Source organism: Panthera onca, chromosome C2, assembly GCF_046562875.1.
Source record: "Panthera onca isolate mPanOnc1 chromosome C2, mPanOnc1 haplotype 2, whole genome shotgun sequence".
Taxonomy (NCBI): Eukaryota; Metazoa; Chordata; class Mammalia; order Carnivora; family Felidae; genus Panthera; species Panthera onca.
Genome location: NC_138347.1, coordinates 4,614,535 through 4,633,487, shown reverse-complemented (window position 1 = coordinate 4,633,487; position 18,953 = coordinate 4,614,535). Strand labels below are relative to the sequence as shown.

Below are 18,953 nucleotides of genomic sequence, written 5' to 3'. Positions count from 1 at the left end.
GGAGAGGGGCAGAGAGAGAGAGAGAGAGAGAGAGAGATTCTGTGCAGGCTCTGTGCTGTCAGTGTGGAGCTGAACTCAGGGCTTGAACCCACGAACTGTGAGATCATGACCTGAGCCGAAACCAAGAGTCTTACGCTCCACCAACTGAGCTCCCCAGGTGCCCCTGGATCTCTTATTTCTGAACATTCTCTTTTATCCCACTGGTGTAGCTGCCTGCCCCTGTGGTATAACATATAGTTTAATATCTGTAGTTATAATAAGACCTAATATCCAGCAGGGGCTCACCTCTTCTCCTTATTCTTCTTTAGATGGTCCTGGCTACTTTTGTCCTTTTGTTCAGCTTGTCAAGATCTCTGAAGAACCTTATTGGGATTTTGATTGCAAGTGCACTGGATGTACAGATTAACTTGAGAAGAAATCAAATCTTTATTTACTTTTTAATGTTTATTTATTTTTGAGAGAGAGAGAGAGAGAGAGAGACAAGAGTGCGAGCAGGGGAGGGGCAGAATCTGAAGCAGGCTCCAGGCTCTGAGCTGTGAGCAGAGAGCCCGACGCGGGTCTCGAACTCACGAACCACGAGATCATGACCTGAGCAGAAGTCAGATGCTTCACTGGCTGAGCCACCCAGGCGCCCCCAAAATCAAATCTTTATTATACAAGTCTTCTCCTCCTGAATGTGCTAAGTCTTACTTGTTTAGGTCTTCTATTATATCCTACAGAGTTTTTGCAGTTTTCTTCAAGAAGTTCTTATGCATATACCTCTTGCTTAGATACCTATTTTGATTGGTATACGGGCAACACAGGGTTTGTTTGTATATTAATCTTCTATCCAGTCACGTTGCTAAAATTCTCCTTTTAAAATAGTTGTTAGTCACTTGGATTTTTTGTGAGAGCAGTCCTATAGTCTGGTGCATGGAGTAGGCTCTTGGAGTTCCCTTCTAATCCTCCGTTAAGGGATTCTCACTTTGCTGAAATTGTTTAGTATGAATGGAAAAACGGTTTGACATTTTCTGCTAATGTTAAACATATTCCTACTCTATGACTCAGCAACGGCACTCTTAGGTAGATGCAGTGAGGAAATGAATGTGTCTTTCCACCCAAAGACCTGACCAGAAGCAGCTTTATTCATAAAACAAACTAAAGCACATCATTCACTAATTACATTGTTACATAAAACCGCCATTTTCATCAAACTAAAAACTGTTCAAAGCTCAACAAAGGAAAATGGATAAACATTATGACACAGCAGTTTTCCTTATGCTGAAGAATGTAATTTAGGATTTCTTTTAAATTTCATTTTTCCCCCAAGTTAAAAAAAATTTCTAGGGGGCGCCTGGGTGGCTCAGTCGGTTGAGCGTCCGACTTTGGCTCAGGTCATGATCTCACAGTTTGTGGGTTCAAGCCCCATGTTGGGCTCTGTGCTGACAGCTCAGAGCCTGGAGTCTGCTTCTGATTCTGTGTCTCCCTCTCTCTCTGCTCCTCCCCCGCTCGTGCTCTGTTTCTCTCTCTCCTCCAAAAATAAATAAAAATTAAAAAAAATTTTTTTTAATATTTACTTTTGAGAGAGAGACACACACAGAGCATGAACAGGGCAGGTGCAGAGAGAGAGGGAGACACAGAACCCGAAGCAGGCTCCAGGCTCTGAGCTGTCAGCACAGAGCCCTATGTGGGGCTCGAACTCAAAAACCGTGAGATCACGACCTGAGCCAACGTTGGATGCTCAACCAATTGAGCCACCCAGATGCCCCTCATTCATCCCCAATTCTTGACTCATAATTTAACTATGTGTGTAATTCTAGGGTGACCGTTTTTCCCTTAGTGTTTTGAAGATGGTATTTCAACATCTTCTGGCCAACATTACTGCTGATGAAAAGTCACTTTCAGTTGTGGTACCAAAAGGGGTCATCTGTTTCCTCTGCTTGCTGTTCAGACTTAGGTTAACTTTTTAGTCTTCTGGAGTTTCACCATGATGTATGTAGGTATAGATGGTTTTTCATCTTGCTCAAGACTCATTGTGCTCTCTGAATCGAAGCATTCGTGTTTTTTATCACCAATCCTAGAGAATTCTCAGCTCGTGCCTCCTTCACTATTACCTCACAGCCATTTTTACTAGTTCCTTCTTTTGGATCTCCTGAGATAAATTTCGAGATTTCTCCTTATTTCCTCCATGTCCCTTGACCTCTCACTCATACTTTCTTCTCTTTACCTTTGCTGTATTCTGTGTGGTTTTCCGCAGATACATCCCGTAGTGCCCTAGTTCTCTCTTCAACTGTGTTCAGTCGACCACTTAAACTATTCAGTGAGCTTTTAATTACATCGACTGTATTTTTCATTTCTGGCAATTCCACTGTGTACTTTTTCAAATAGACACGTTTACTTCTCTGTAAATTTTGTTCTGTAAATATTGTTGTGACTTGTATTCCCTTTATCTCCATTATTTTATTTAATTTTTGAAAACGGCCAGATCGTGTTCAAATCACAATGCGTTAGATAGCGCCCCGCTCTGTTAGAGGCAATTATAAAGACTTCAAGTGTTCCCTCATTATTTTCTTAAGTTTATTTATTTTGAGAGAGAGAGAGAACCAGCAGGGGAGGGGCAGTGAGAGAGGGGGACAGGGGATCCAAAGTGGGTTTTGCACTGACAGCAGAGAGCTCGATGCAGGGCTCGAACTCTTGAACCGCGAGATCATGACCTGAGCCGAAGTCGGACACTTAACCGAGTGGGCCATCCAGGCGCCCCCTCTCCCCATTATTGTTTGAGCCTCATAATCTTCTGTCGCTCTTCTCTAATTCATTTAACAATTCCTTATGGATACATTGAAGTTGTTTCCAGTCTCCTGTTGTTATAGACAGTGTTGCAGTGGATGCCATTTGTCTGTGTTTATTCTCACATATGAAAGTACAATTGCTGGGTTAAAGGGTATAAACATATAAGAATCTTTTCTTTCTAATGTTTGTTTATTTTTGAGAGAGTGTGCAGGCAGGGGAGGGGGAGAGAGGGCGGGGGGGCGGAGGATCTGAAGCAGCCTTTGCCCTGTCAGCAGCAAGCCCGATACAGGTAGGGCTCGAGCTCACGAACTGTGAGATCGTGACCTGAGCCGAAGTCAGTCGCTCAGCCAACTGAGCCCCCCAGGTGCCCTAAGATTTTGTCATCTTGATGGGTATCGTCACATCGCCTTCTAAGGAGGTTGTGCTCTTTTCTGCGTTGGCTGTACCGTTTGTCTAGCAACGTATACTGTGGCCTGACTCTCCAGTCAGCGTCACCAACAAGGTGTTGTCACCCCTTTGGGAATTTTGCCAGTCTGATGGATGAAGGTTATCTCAGTGTAGTTTTTAATTTGTATGACTTTGTATGCGCGAGGTGGAGTTTATTTTTATAAGTAAATGTCTAGGGCATTTGTTTCTCATTTTCTGTGAACTAGGCACTCATATCCTTTCCCCTTTTCTTTCCTGTCGGGTTTTTAGTTGTTTTCTATTGATTTGTAGAATCTCTGTGGTGTAATGGAGTAATTAGCTATTTGGAGGGAAAAAAAGCTATAATCCATATTTCAATTCTACATTATTTAGAAACTTTGCTTATAATGGATTTTTAAAAAAATTTTTTTTAACGTTTATTTATTTTTGAGACAGAGAGACAGAGCATGAACGGGGGAGGGGCAGAGAGAGAGGGAGACACAGAATCCGAAACAGGCTCCAGGCTCTGAGCTGTCAGCACAGAGCCCGACGCGGGGCTCGAACTCACGGACCGCGAGATCATGACCTGAGCCGAAGTTGGCCGCTTAACCGACTGAGCCACCCAGGCGCCCCTGATAATGGATTTTATTGAAGAAATGCTTTCATGTATTTAAATATGTCAGTCTTTTCCTTTAAGGCCCTTAGGTTTAAAGCCACATTTTAAATGACCTTGTTTATTGAAATTATTTCGTGATTTGTACAAGTACTTCTATGTTTGATTTACCTTGACATAGTATGTATGGATTAAACCTCCCCCCCATATGATTATCCCATGTTCCTATGACGTTTTTCCAAATAATCCACATTTTCTTCACTGATTTGAATGTTATCACATAACAAATTCCAGTAAGTATTTGGGGAGATAGGTCTGTATGTCTGGATTTTCTATTCTGTTCAATCGATATATCTTACAGTATTTTTTTTTTTTAAATTTATTGCTCTTGAGAGAGCAGGAGAGAGTGTGTGCGCATGTGCTCACACATGCATGAGTGGGGAAGGGGCAGAGAGGGCGACCGAGAATCCCAAACAAGTTCCACGCCGATAGCTGGATGAGGGGCTTGATCTCGTGAACGGTGAGATCATGACCTGAATCGAAATCAAGCATCAGACGCTTAACTGACTGAGCCACCCAGGCGCACCCCCTCTCCCCCCGCTGTTCTTTCTCAATTTTATTTTCCTTTATGAACCTTTCAATCAGCCTGATTAAAAAGCCTTGGTAGTATTTTAGTGAGTTTTTAAACACCGCTATTGTGTAATCTCCAGCATATTCTGTTTTCCTATCGTTTACGGAGAGCTGATCTCTTTGGTTTTGTGTCTGCTGTTCTCTCGTGGCAGATTTTCTTCTCACTTGGTTTGCAACTACTTGTTGTGAGCTTATCTTTAGTGGGAAAGCTTTTTTTTTTTTTTCCCTTTGGAGAGAGTTCAGTGCACCTTGGGTTGTAAAAATGTTGCCATAAACCAATTTTGCATTTGTTTCTGCTGAGTGTGAGGCGATGAGCACTTCAGGATTTCTACACCAAGCTGTGTAAATTTCGATGCCAGCCCTGCTCCAGGCGGTGGCAGGGAAGCTCTGCTTCTCACAGGAGGTTCTTCCTTGCCCTTCTGGCCCCCAGACCTCGGGCAGAGTCCGGCTTCCTGGTTGGCAGAAATTTCCCGGCTCCCTCCCCCAGCGAGCCAGCCTCTACCAGCCCCCTCCGTGGTGCCGGGGTCAAGTCTTTTTCCCATCCCCCTCCGCACCCCTGTCCCTGGGCTTTGGATCCCCAGTCCTAGCACCTATTTCCGGGCTCATCTACATATTTAAAAATATGAGTTTATCATCTTTTCTCTGTGTGGGAGGAGGAGGACGTTCTCTCTCGGTGCCAGCTAGCACTTGATGGAGCCCAAACCTTTGGGAGCTTCCCTTTTCTCTTGATGTCTTTTATTGGGTTTCCGTAACAATTGGTGTTTGTCACACCACACTCCGCCATGGGATTCGGCTTGTCTCTAAGGGTTGGGACAGGGTGGGAAGGAGAGCAGCGAGTGGGAGCTCTTTGAGGACTTTGCCGGGGAGCTTTTTAAAATACAGGATGGCCCACACCCTCCCCTCCTTTTTCAGCCAGGGTGTATCAGAATGGTGGTAGGTGGGAGGGTGATGGTTATTTTGGAAAAAGATCCACAGATGCTTCTCTTGTGCTGCCCTGCCTCTCCTCGCCTCACCCCCCCCCCCCCAACCCCTACAAAGAATCACTATTCTGGTCTCAGATCGGAGCCGGATAAATACGGCGGTGGTCACCGCGTGTCATAGTGCTGGCCTGCCTGGGGCTTCAGTGTACAGATAGTCTCACAAGTCAGCAGCAGACAGACAGACGGACGTTCAAGGCCGGTGCGCTTTCAGATGCCTCTGTGTTGGCTGGGCCAAGTGTCCTAGAGCTAGAAGGATAACAGAGCGTTAAGATTGACAGATCTCTCTTAATGTATCCAAAGCTTCTGAAATACCACTCATGTCTTTTTATAGATTGAGACATTTAACACCCAAGAGCTGTATAGAGTTGAGCTTTTACAACTTGAGACGTACCATGGATTGTGGCAGTCGTTTCGCTGTGAATTTCCTTGTGCAGGTTGAAAGTGGATCATCTGGTACATATTCATGTTTAAAAATAGGAAAGTTAGCTGTTAAGAACAGAGTTTCAGAGCGAGGCCTCTGCCGTCTACTTAGAATATAATCAAAGGATTGCAAAGCCAAGGGGCCCCAAAGACATGAATCATGCAGTCTCAAAAGAACACCGAGGCCTGGGGTAGTTTGTAAGAGGTTTTCGTGTAGTTGCAGCACAAAATGGCCCTGGGTCTAGAATGCCTGTCCTGGAGCTCCAGAATGTTCTTCAAGTGAACCACGGCTGCTCGAAAGGCGTCTCGGTACCATCACTTTATTTTACATGCCGTGGCAGAAAAGACCCCAGCCATGATAATTTTTATAGTTGGTAAGTTGATGGATCTTCCTCAGGTGCTCATTATCAACTGGGTCTTCTGGAAGATAGAACCGAGAAAACACATAGTTACAATTTTAACCCAAGACATTGATGAAAGATTTAAAATAACAAGATATTAACACGTGGTGCTTAGGAAGCACTGCCCTTACCCCAGGCACTGTACTAAGTGCCTTCCATTAGCTTGGTCCCCATTCACTAAGACTGTGATTTGTGGGTACCATTGCCATCTCCCATTTTACAGATAAGGAAACTGAGGGGCAAAGAAGTTAAGGAAGTTGTATAAGGTGACACAGCTCATACGTGGGAAGTAGGATTTGAACCCCAGAAGTCTGACCCCAGGGTCCATGCTCTTAACCAGTACGTAGGATGGCCTCATAATTTCGGTACAAAAAATTAAAATCTATTCCATGGTCATAGAATAATTAGTATATATAAGAAATGTACAGATCATCCAGTGAATGGAAAATGCCCTCCAGAAGTAATTTTAAATCAACTCTCCCTTAATTTTTGTAAACTACTTTAAAGTTTATTTATTTATTTTGAGTGAGAGAGCACGAGTGGGGGAGGAACAGAGAGTGGGGGGGGAGAGAGAGAGAGAGAGAGACAGACACCCAAGCAGGTTCCGAGCTGTCAGCACGGAGCCTGATGTGTGCCTTGAACTCATGAATCATGAGATCGTGACCTGAGCGGAAATCCAGAATCAGACCCTTAACCGACCGCGTCACCCTGGTGCCCCGTCCCTTCATTTAAAAACAAAAAATGGACTTACGTAAGTAATCTCCATACGTAGCGTGGGGCTCCAGCTCACAACCTCGAGATCAAGAGCTGCAGTCTCTTCCAGACTGACTGAGCCAGAGGGGCGCCCGACTTTTAACGGGAAGCAGCTGCTTGGAATACGTGAGGATGCATCTGTTTCCAGATGATACATTTTGACTGGCAGCCTTACATTGGGGCTGTTTTTCCAAAAACTGAAAAAAATGTTTTTTGATTAAAAAAAGGAATACGTGTACATGGCAGAAAATAGGAGTTGGTTGAGGGTTTTTATGTATTTTTATTGTATCTGTGTATAAATGAAAAATGTATATGATCTTGATGAAAGATTTAAAATAACAAGATATTAACACGTGGTGCTTAGGAAGCACTGCCCTTACCCCAGGTACTAAGTGCCTTCTATTAGCTTGGTCCCCATTCACTAAGACTGATTTGTGGGTACCATTGCCATCTCCCATTTTACAGATAAAATACCTAGGAGATCTGGGCTTGGTTTTGGTTTTGTTGTTGTTTGGTTTTCTCTTTTAACCTAAGTGAAATCATATCATGTGTGCTGTTCGTTGACATACTTTTTTGACTGCCCCGTTCTTTTGATTTTTCTTTCTTTAATTTTTTAGGCTTATTTTCAGACAGAGAGAGAGAGAGAGAGAGAGAGAGCGCAAGCGGGGCAGGGGCAGAGAGAGAGACAGAATCCCAAGCAGAGCCCCGTGTGGGGCTTGAACTCACGAACTGTGAGATCGTGACGAGTGAGCCAAAGTCAAGAGTTGGACACTTAACTGCCAGAGCCACCCAGGCGCCCCTCTGTTTCTGACTTCTTACTTAATTCCACTGTGGTCAGAGAACACAGTATGAACTGAATTCTTTTCTTTCTTTTTTTTTTTTTTTTATTAAAAAAACTTTCTTAAGTGTTTTTATTTTTGAGACAGAGCATGAGTGGGGGAGGGGCAGAGAGCAAGGGAGACACAGAATCGGAAGCAGGCTCCGACGCGGGGCTCGAACTCACCAACCGTGAGATCATGACCTGAGCTGAAGTCAGACGTTTAACCCACTGAGCCACCCAAGCGCCCCTGAACTGAATTCTTTTCAATGTCTTGAAACTTGTTTCGTGGCCCAGAATGTAGCCTGTGTTGGTTAAATGTGCTCTCGAAAGCAAGGTATATTCGGGGCGCCTGGGTGGCTCCCTCGGTTGAGCGTCCGACCTCAGCTCGGTTGAGCGTCCGACCTCAGCTCGGGTCATGATCTCGCGGTTCCTGGGTTCGGGCCCTGCATCGGGCTCTGTGCTGATGGCTCAGAGCCTGGAGCCTGCTTCGGATTCTGTGTCTCCCTCTCTCTCTCTCTGTCCTTCCCCTGCTCGCTCTCTGCCTCTCTCTCAAAAATAAATAGATGTTAAAAAAAATTAAAAAAAATATTCGCTGCGTGGGCGGAGTAATTGCCAGTGACGTCAAGCTTGCGTCAAGCTTGCGGGTCGTGCTGCTGGGGTGGCCTCTACCCGCACTCACTTCCTGCCCGCTTCCGCTCTTGCTGAGAATGTAAGGGCGGGTCTCCCTAAACTTCTGCAGGTTCCTTATTCTTGTTTCCTACATTTCAAAATTCTTAGGAGGCGTGTAAACCCTTAGTATGGCTGTGCCCTGTTGGTGCGTTGAACCTGAACCCTTTGGAAATGAGTGCCTTCGTCCCTGGCAGTCCTCTTTGCTCTGAGTCTGTGGCGTCTGATAACTGACACGGCCACTGCATTTCTCTTGATTACCGTTAGCCTGACCCGTCTTTTTTCCACCCTGTGACTTGCAACGTATTTGAGTGTTTGTATTTAAAGTGGGCTTCTTACGGGTCGCGAGTAGTCGGGTCTTGCTTCATATCTAATTCCACGGTGTCTGCGTTGTCGCTGGGGCGTTGAGACCCGAGGTTGGCAGATGGCAGCCTGCAGGCCGGATCTGGCGGGTGGAGGTCTTTTCTACGACCTCTGAAGATGGTTTTACATTTTTTTAATTTATTTTTTTATTTTTTTAATGTTTTATTTATTTTTGAGACAGAGACAGAGCATGAACGGGGGAGGGTCAGAGAGAGAGACAGGGAGACACAGAATCCGAAGCAGGCTCCAGGCTCCGAGCTGTCAGCACAGAGCCCGACGCAGGGCTTGAACCCACGGACCGTGAGATCGTGACCTGAGCCGAAGTCGGACGCTTCACTGACTGAGCCACCCGGGCACCCGGTTTTACATTTTTAAAGGGGTGTGAAAATAATCAGGACAGAAGGGGACAGGAATCCTAGGCGGCCCCAAAATCCCTAACACATTTGCTATCCGATCCTTCCCAGAAGTGTTTGCCGACCCCCGGCTTAGATTATATTTAATGTGATGATTCATGTGGGAATGAATGCTGTTCCCGCGTTGCTACCTGTTTTCTGTTGGCCTCTTCTCTCCCTTCCCCGCCTTTTTCTGCTGCCTTTGGATTGAATATTTTTGTTTCTCTTGATCTCGGCGAGTTTATGAGCTGTGGCTGTTGTGTGGTGGTGGTTGCCACAGGGTTCGTAGCCTGCGGCTTTGATTGACACAGGGGACCGCTTCGGGTAGGAAAGGGACCTAGAGTGTTCTTGCATGGTCTCTCGCCATCCTGTCCCCCGATGTTGCTGTCACACGTTTTACTTAGGCATGTGTTAGAAACCGCCCCCTACACTGGTGTTATTTTTGCTTTCAGCCAGTTATCTTCTTCAGTGTTTAAAATGAAAAGGAGAGACGTTATAATTGCCCGTGTGGTCACCGAGTCTGGGCTCGTCTTCCCTTTGTGTGGATCCCAGTTTCCATCCGACATCACCGATTTCTGCTCGAAGGGCTGGCTTTGCCGTGGTTTTGGTGCAGTTGCCTGTGATGGTTTCTTCCTTTTTTTGGTCAGCTTTATTGAGATATAATTGACAGATGAAAGCTATATGCATTTAAGGTATACACCTTGATGCTTTGATAGATGTGTATGTTGTGGAATGATCCCTGGAAGCTAACATATCCATCACCTACCTCACAAAGGTACTGCCTCCTTCCTTTCCTTCCCTTCCCTTCCCTTTCCTTTTTCCTCCCTCCCTCCTTCCTTCCTTCTTCCTTTCCTTTCCTTTCCTTTCCTTTCCTTTCCTTTCCTTTCCTTTCCTTTCCTTTCCTTTCCTCTCCTTTCCTCTCCTTTCCTCTCCTCTCCTCTCCTCTCCTCTCCTCTCCTCTCCTCTCCTCTCCTCCCCTCCGCTCCCCTCTGCTCCCCTCCCCTCCCCTCCCCTCCCCTCCCCTCCCTTCCCTTCCTTTCCTTTCCTTCTCTTCCTCCCTCCTTCCTTCTTTTCTTCTTCTCTTTTCTCTTCTCTTTTCTTCCTTTCTTCTTTCTTTCCTTCCTTCCTTCACTTAAGATCTACCCCCACAATTCTACTCTCTGCTGCTGAGTTGAACTATTTTAGATTCCACGTGTAGGTGAGATCCAGCCAGATTCTCTGTCTGGCTTATGTCACTTAACATAATGTCCTCCAGGTTTATCCGTGTGTGTGTGTGTGTGTGTGTGTGTGTGTGTGAAGTTTATTTTGAGAGAGAGAGCCAGGGACAGGCAGAGAGAGAGAGAGAGAGAGGAAGAGAGAGAATTCCAAGCAGGCTCCTTGCTGCTAGTGCAGAGCCTGATGCGGGGGCTCAGTTCTCATGACCCTGAGATCATGACCTGAGCTGAAGTCAAGAGTTAGGATGCTTAACTGACTGAGCCACCCAGGTGTCCCAGAATTTCCTTCTTTCTTAAGGCTGTGCGTGTCTCTTCTTGTGATAAATTCTTGCAGCTGGTGTATGTCAGAAAACATCTTTATCTTCACTTGGAAAGACCCTGTTGCTTGGTACAGAATTCTAGATTGACAAGGTTTTCCCTTCCGGCACTTGAAAGCTGTCACCGCACAGTCTTGTCGCTTGTGTTACTCCTGACATGAAAGTCGCTCTAATTCTGTTTGTTCCTTTGTACAGAATGTTTCGTTTTGCTCTGTATGCTTTTAAGATTTTCCCTTTGTCACCGGTTTTCAGCAGTTCACTGGTGTAATCTGCTTCGTGCTTCTTATGCTTGGGGATCTCTGAGCCTCTTGGATCTGTGACCTTGCTGGTTCCTTGAAGTTTGGAAAGGTTTGGGGTATCATTGTTTCAGATATGTTTTCTGCCTCCCATCCCTCCCCTCATCTGGGTCCTCTGAGTGTGGCCCTACAGTTTACCGACGTTCTCTGTTTATGTTTTCAGGATTTTGCCCTCTCTGTGTTTCATGGTTAGTGTCAAGTTGTCGAGTTGACTGGTCTTTTTCTCCTGCGGATACATATTCCATTAATATCATGCAGTGCATTTCTCCTCTTGCACATTGCGGTTTTCATCTCTAGAAATTTGACTTAGGTCTTATAGCTGCTGTCTGTCTGTTTAACACGTCTGACGTGATTATAGCTATTGTGTCTCTATTCACGCCCGATATTCCCTCCAGCGTCCTGAGTGGAACGCAGTTATAGTAGCTGTTTCAATATCCTGTCTACGAATTCCACCATGGGTGTCATTCCTTTGCCAAGTTTCATAGGATTGATTCTTTCCCCCCTTGGTATGAACTGCGTTTTTCTACTTCTGTGTGAATTATGAATTGTGTTTTCCTGCTCCTTTGCACACTTGGTGATTTTTTCTTTTTTTTTTTTTTTATTGGAGGCCAGACATTGTGAATTCCACCTTGTTGGATGCTTGTGATGTTACAGGTTACAAGAAATATGTGTTTGGTATTTGCCTCCATTTCTGGCACAGAGCTCCTTAAAACCCTGGGAATTTCCAACGAGGAGTGTTGTCTTTTGTTATGTTAGTGAGGTGACTTTGGAAAGCATCGAAGGGTGGGGCTGGCCTGTGATTAGTGTTGGAACTTCCCGTCCCTCCCCCTGGCCTGCAGGGAGGGAGGGGCTGGTCACCGAAGCCATCTCCACTGGCCAGTGACTTCATCCATCAGGTCTGTGCAGCGAACCCACTATGAAAATCCAAAAGGAGAGGGTTCGGGGCAGGTGGATGTGTGGAAATATGGTGAGAGCGGCACCTGCAGGCACGGAGGCTCCTCCCCCTCCCCCCACACCTCGCCCTGGCCACCTCTTCCATCTGGCTGCCCCTGAGTTTTGTCCTTTTCTAGTAAACCAGTAATTCAGTAAGTACCCAGTCTCTCTGAGTTCCCTGAGCCTCTCTAGCAAATGAATGAAGCTCAAGGTGGGGGTGGTTGGTACCTCCGGTCTGTAGTTCATCAGTCAGAAGCATAGGTAACAACCTGGGCTTTTAACTGATGTCTGAAGGTCGGGGGTTGGGGGACAGCTTTGTAGGACTGAGCCCTTCACCTGTGGGATCTGATGCTGCTTCCGGGTAGACAGTGTCAGAATTGAGTTGAATTCGTGGACACCCAGCTGGGGTGTGAGAATTGCCTGTTGGTGACTTAAGCCCCAGCATGTTAAAATTGGCTCCAGGTATCCAAAACAGTGCTGAATACTCCTGTATTCCTGCAAATATGCTTGAGATCTGTTCCTGGGTCACATTTAAGTTAGAGTCCTGCCTTGTCTTGCTTTTTTTTTTTTTTTTCCCTTAATGCTTATTTTTTTAATTTTAGAAAATACAGCGGGAGGGGCACCTGGGTGGCTCAGTCGGTTAGGCAGCCGACTTCGGCTCAGGTCATGATCTTGCAGTCCGCGAGTTCTAGCCCCGCGTCGGGCTCTGTGCTGACAGCTCAGAGCCTGGAGCCTGCTTCATATTCTGTGTCTCCCTCTCTCTGACCCTCCCCTGTTCATGCTGTGTCTCTCCCTGTCTCAAAAATAAATAAACGTTAAAAAAAAAAAATTAAAAAAAAAAATAGAGCGGGAGCAGGGGAGGGGCAGAGAGAAAGGGAGAGAGAATCCCAAGCAGGCTCTGTGTTGATAGCCTGGGGCTTGATCTCGGGAACCCCGAGATTGATGAGGGAAACAAAGGCAAGAGAAATGTAGCTGAAGTTAAATCTCCTTACAGCTCGCAGCCCGCTGACACTGACACGTGCTGAGTGTGACCTTGCTCAGGGAGCTCCTGGCTGCCTTACTGCCTTGGTGTTTTTGTTTTATCAAAGACCGAAGGTAACCTCATCTTAGCAGCAGCGAGCCCCTCAAGGTCCTGAAATCCTAGCTTCCAAGTTCCTTAGAGACTTACGCCGCCCCTCACCCCCACTAACTTAGAAGTATATGGCCACTCACTCCTCACAAGCCCGGTGTAGCTCTTTCTGCCCCCGGGTCCTGTCCCCGAGCTGGAAGAAAATCACCTTTTGCACCAGAGACGTCGCAAGAATTCTTTCTTAGCCGTTTGCTCACGAACCCCACTCCGTAATTTCATCGTTTCGGTGCCCTTACGTGGGGCTGTGAGTCTTTCCATCCTCTGGGCTCTGCGCCTCGGTGTGAACCAAGTGAGTCCTCTCTCTTCTTCCTTTACTCTCATTTCAGGGGCTTTTTGAGAAGTTTGGTCCTAATGGAACACTTTGATGTCAATCGCTCGGGCTGTAATCCTCTAGTCCAGGGCTGCTCCACGGGGAGGACAAAGCCCGCCCTTTGGCTGGAAGTTAGGACCCCGGCCGATTTGGTAGTAAGACCCAGGAGCTGGATGCCCTCTCTTTATTCCTGTCCTTGTACGACGTTGTCTGTCTTGGGCACGGGACGGCCACCTAAGTCACCAGGACGGCTGCCAACCTTCACGACTGCCGTAAGAGATTTCCTCCTCATTGGTCTGATGTGATCCCCTCCACATCCCTGGTCTGGCTGCTTCTGGCTCTGGGACCTCCACTGGGAGCCGGCCGAAACTAGGACCCGACCGACTTAAAACCCAGCCAAGGACTGTTTCCTAGGAAGTGGTCTGTAAGGACTATATATGTGTCGGAACGTGGCTTGGACCATGATGGAATTCTGCCTTTACTATTTTTCATCAGAGTCCCCTACTGACTACTGAAGTCCTCTCTTCTGCAGGAAACAGAACAGGTAGACTGAGGTACCCTGCGTCCAGCTGTGAATGGCCCTAAAGTAGGCTCCCGATCTCAGGGCCTCTTGCAGAATGTGTTTGGCTACTAATCAGGCTGATAAACTGCCTCCGGATATGTTGGATGTTTGTCTAAACGGGCCTCCTGCGGAGGAGCCCCTCCCGGGTAGCCAGACTCCTTTGGTTTCATTCTCGACCTAATCAACCAGGTGCCAGGACTGCTGTCAGCCCTGATCGTGGGTTCCATCTGCCATAACGCGATCCCCGCGTTTTAGAAAAGCGGTTACAAGATCATGACCTGGGCTGAAACCAAGAGTGGGACGCTCAACCCACTGAGCCACCCAGGCGCCCGTGGCCCGTGTTGCTTTTAAGCCTCTAAGATCAGACCAGAGCGCTGTGCAGTCTATGGTTCCTTTCCCCGTGATGGAGGAGAGACCCTTAGTACTCTGACTCATGCCCTGCGAGTTGGGTTTGGGTTTTTTTCCACTGGGACACGGCGTAGACAGAAAGCGGTTGGCGGTAGATACAGTAGTCAGCTCTGCACGGGAGCTCCAAGCCCTGTTCCTTCTAGGCCTTTCAAGTGGATCTTGGGCCCTCCGCTCAATTTTGTCAGCTCTCTGCTGAAGGCTCAGCGGGGGCCCTCTGGAGGTGTGTGGAATTTCTGTCTACAGCTGCCTCCTGCCCTTCACTGCCCTTGTGAACCCCAGCAGTCCCCAGCCCTGCCTTGCCCCCCACCCCCAGCCCTGCCCTTCTGCCCTGCTTCCCAGCCCTGCCCTGTCCCCGCAGCCCTGCCCCTCTGCCCTGCCCCTCCCCTCAGTCCTGCCTGGACCTCCCAGCCCTGCCCCGCCCCCGCCCAGAAGGCTGCCCACCTCTGCCCGTGTCCCCCTCCCTGCACCACAACCCAGAAACGTTCTCAAGGCCACTTTCCTCTATCCGTCGGGACTTAGGCTCCTTGCGCAGTTTGCAATATCTTCAGAATCTTTGTTTCATCACGTATTTTGTCCAGTATTTTAGTTGTTTCAGGTGTGTGGGGGGGTAAATGCGGCCCCTCTTACTCCATCTTGAAGCAAAAGTGGTTTTAGGTGATTTTCGTCGCCTCACATTCTGCACTGGTGCTGGTTTTGGTACCTGCGCTAAGCCCCAATTTATAAAGTAAACACGCTTTTTAAAAGACAGAGGACCTGCTCTGGAAAGGCACTTGCCACTTGTTTCTGCTACATGAAGGATTCTTACGGCTCAGGAGAAAAAGGCAGAAATTATAATAGAAATATAAATGGCCAAAGAGTTTGTTGTTTAAACGGTGACCACAGCCGCGGCACCTGCTGTCTGGACGGACAGGAGGCCAGCGCCCCTGTGTTCCTGGGTACACACAGGCTCTGGTCCCTTGCTGCACTCTTCCAGCTGACTCAGAGGACGCTGTCAGTCCACACACACACACACACACACACACACACACACACACAATCCCCATGAGCAGGAAAATGTTCCAATCACGTCTGTTTCTTCCCCCATTTTAAACCCTTCTTCTAAGGCCATCATTCCATTGTTAGTTTGACTTTTTCTTTCCTCACCAAAAAAAGATGTTATGTGGCAGACCTTAGGGTCTTGAGGCTTCCAGTTACAGAAAAATCAAATGCTTAGTGACAGTGTTTTTTGGGGCCTCAATATGCATCTCTGCGATTAAACATGGGTGAAGTGGGTGGCAAGACCTTTCTTTTTTTCCAAGTAAAACATAAAGTGCCACATAAATTCTGTGCTTCTGAAAGGGGCAGATAAATCTGATGGTAGAGAAATGAAGTACTGATAACCCCCAGGCTTGCTTTGAGAAATCCTCTCCGGGGCGCCTGAGTACCTCGGTCCATTAAGCATCTGACTCTTGATCTCAGCTCAGGTCTTGATCTCAGGGTCATGGGTTTAAGCCCCGTGTTGGGCTCTGCTCTGGGCATGGAGTCTACAATTTGTTTTAATTAAAAAAAAATTTTTTTTTTAAATGTTCGTTTATTTTTGAGACAGAGACAGAGCATGAGCAGGGGAGGGTCAGAGAGAGAGAGAGACACCGAATCCGAAGCAGGCTCCAGGCTCCGAGCTGTGAGCACAGAGCCTGACGCAGGGCTCGAACTCACGGACCGTGAGATCATGACCTGAGCCGAAGTCGGACGCTTAACCGGCTGAGCCACCCAGGCGCCCCTAAAATTTTTTTAATGTTTATATTATTTTTTGAGAGAGAGCGTGCGCGAGCGAGCGGGGGATGGGCAGAGAGCGACAGAATCCGAAGCAGGCTCCAGGCTCCGAGCTGTCAGCACAGGGTCTGACGCGGGGCTTGAACTCACGAGCCGTGAGATCATGACCTGAGCCAAAGTTGGTCGCTTAACTGACTGAGCCCACCTGGGTGGGCTCCCTGGGCATGAAGCCTACTTAAAAAAAAAAAAAGAAAGAAAAAAGAAAAAGGAAGGGAGGGAGGAAGGGAGGAAGGAAGGGAGGGAGGGAGGAAGGAAGGAACGAACGAACGAACGAACGAACGAACCCTCCTGACGTCGTGCGAATTCAGTGTTGCACTCACATACCGTTCCTGATTCTGGGCCCTTCACATGCTGCAGGGGGGACGCGGGGCAGGGAAGACTCTCTTGGGCAGGCCGGTCTGGCCGGCTGGTCTTGGAGCCCAGCGGGAGTGTGGGGCAGGCTGACGTGAAGGCGGCATGAAGTCAGGTGGACTGCACCGGGGACATCCCCGAGCTTCGGGCAGGCTCTGCCGAGCTCCTCGCCGTGGATACCACTGTCCTCCCTACTTCTTCCCCTCCTCCCCTCCCGGCCGCCCCGTCTCGGTCGTCCTCCCCAGGCGCTGGGCGATGCACCCTCGCCCGCCGGGCCCCGCGGCCCTGCCAGGCCTCGCCGGGGCCCCCGAGGCTTCTGGATGTGCCCTTCTGCCCATCGCTCTCCCCCACGTGGGTGCAGCACCTGCAGACCGCGGGACGTGCCGTGCTCCGGTGCGGGCACTGAACGCCGTGACAATGTGCTGACGCAGAGGTCCCCTGCCTGAGCCACTGGCTCCTGACCCGTGAGGCCGCGGTCTCACAGAGCAGGCGTTCTCTCTCTCGTTACACGGCGGAGACGGGCTGCGCCCCTCACAGCTGTGGATTTTCCCCCTTTCTGTCTCCCCAGAAATTGCCGGTGCTCCAGTGTCTGAGATTTCTGGGCCTTTCTCAACAGACGACATAGCCAGCAACTGCGTCCCCGCCCTGCCTTTGAACGAGCCCATTTTGTGGATTGTCTCCTACACTCTCATGAGCGTGTGTGGAATCATCCTTCTTACCCTGATCGTCCTGCTGCTACTTCCTTTCCGGTGTCGGCGCCTGCCCCCGGACCCCGAGGTTGTCAATGACGAGTCCTCGCTCGTCCGGCATCGCTGGAAATGAAGAGCAGGGTCCGAGCTCGTGCGCGACCTTGAACTCTCTGTTAGGAGAATTCCGTTTCAGGTGCAGCAGCCGGGGTCATAAGGCAGGGTTCCTTCCTGTAACCACTAGTCTTAAATCTGTTCTGCTCCCAGATGCCTTCCAGATTCACTGTATTTTGATTCTTGATTTTAAAGCTTCCTTCTTCTCCCTCACTTCCAAGAAAAATTATAATAAAAAACACCTCATTCTAAACCAAAACAGAGTGAATTGGGCTTCAGGCTTTCTGTGACTGGTTATGCCAGACTGGCTAAGTGTGCGGCCAAGACCCGCTTTGGCTCATTCTCCCCTTCCTCCCGTCTCTGGAGAAGGGAGTACGTATGGTTCGTAACTCCTCCTAGCTGATGGGAAGCTTTTCATATTAATTGCATGGAAGGGTATTTTGCGCCAGGCCTCAACCTGGATCAGAGTGTACGGGAGCCTTGCAATATGGCGGCAGGAGGAGCAACCTGGGGCCTGATGATATGACCATCCTGCCCGCTTCGGAGTTGGAAACAGAACCCTTTTCTGGGTCTCTCTGTGGTCTGAATGGGAGCGCGAATCCTCCGGGAGAAGAACATCCCTCCACGGTCTTCACCAGCCTCTTCTGAAGACGGGAAGCGTATTGTCCATCAAGGGAAGCCTCCTCTTTTGTGCTCGTACTTGTGTAGTACCGTGGGTCTGAAAATAAGAAGCTACCTCGGCTGAGACTTTGCCCGGGGCCCCCCGTGCCCGGGTGGGGGCCGCAGGCAGCTTGCTTGCTGCCCTTGTTGCCCTCGGCTGGAAGAATCATCATCCCCGCTGGGTGAGAGTGACAGGTGCTGTTCTGTCACCCAGCTGGCCATCATCCCACAGGCGTACTCGTACTTAAAATTAACACGTGGGGTTTGGGTGAGAAAAACAGATCCTATTTCGCCAGCTTGGTTGTTTGTTTTTTCCAGATCTCTGAAGGTAGGTTGGGTTATTACCTTTTAGGAAGGTAGGGAAATGGCCGAATGCCCATCCTGGTGACCAACACTCAGGGGGAAGGAAGACACAAGATGTGCGGAGGACTTGAAGGAACTTCGGCTTTTCCCGTGCTTCCAGACCATGTGTCCGCATCTGCAGAACCCCTAGACTCCAGTGTAGCCATCTGAACCCGCGAGAACAAATCCGTGACCTGCGCGCTGCTCTCCTTCGGCGTGTTCGGTCTCCGGCGACGAGGTGGGTGTGCAGTGCGATCTTTATTTGGGGAACCTCCCTCTTGCTATCATTTATTTGATAAACTAATTTCTTCGCCAAAAAAAAAAAAAAAAAAAGAAAGAAATCCTTCATGCTCTGTAGTCAGCCTGCTGTGATCAGATGTAGTTAGAAGCGTTCACAGCTCAAAGCCAATATCCCCTCTCTTGTTTGGGTGCCCAAGTCCATGTTCACTTTGCATTGCTATTGGGGTGAGTTGGGTGGATGCAGGAATCCTACTGGGAGGGCTAACTGGCGTTTCCGCTCTGGCTGGACCGTCACGTATACTCAGAATAGGCTACATCGCGGTGGGGGAGGGGGGGGGTCAGCCATCTGCTCTGCTCACTGGACCAG

At 48.4% G+C, this 18,953-nt stretch overlaps 1 protein-coding gene across 4 annotated transcripts in view; it reads left to right on the top strand.

Moving 5' to 3' along the window:
* Positions 1-17,603, top strand: part of BACE2 (beta-secretase 2) — a 91,516-nt gene extending 73,913 nt beyond the window's left edge. For 3 of the 4 annotated variants that reach the window (XM_060640497.3, XM_060640498.2, XM_060640499.1), the window contains exon 9: positions 17,113-17,603. In XM_060640497.3, the coding sequence (XP_060496480.1) occupies positions 17,113-17,366 (254 nt within the window). In that variant the 3' untranslated portion in view covers positions 17,367-17,603. The remainder of the gene's footprint in view (positions 1-17,112) is intronic. The other variant, XM_060640501.3, reaches the window with a different exon arrangement.
* The last annotated feature ends 1,350 nt before the right edge of the window (positions 17,604-18,953 follow it).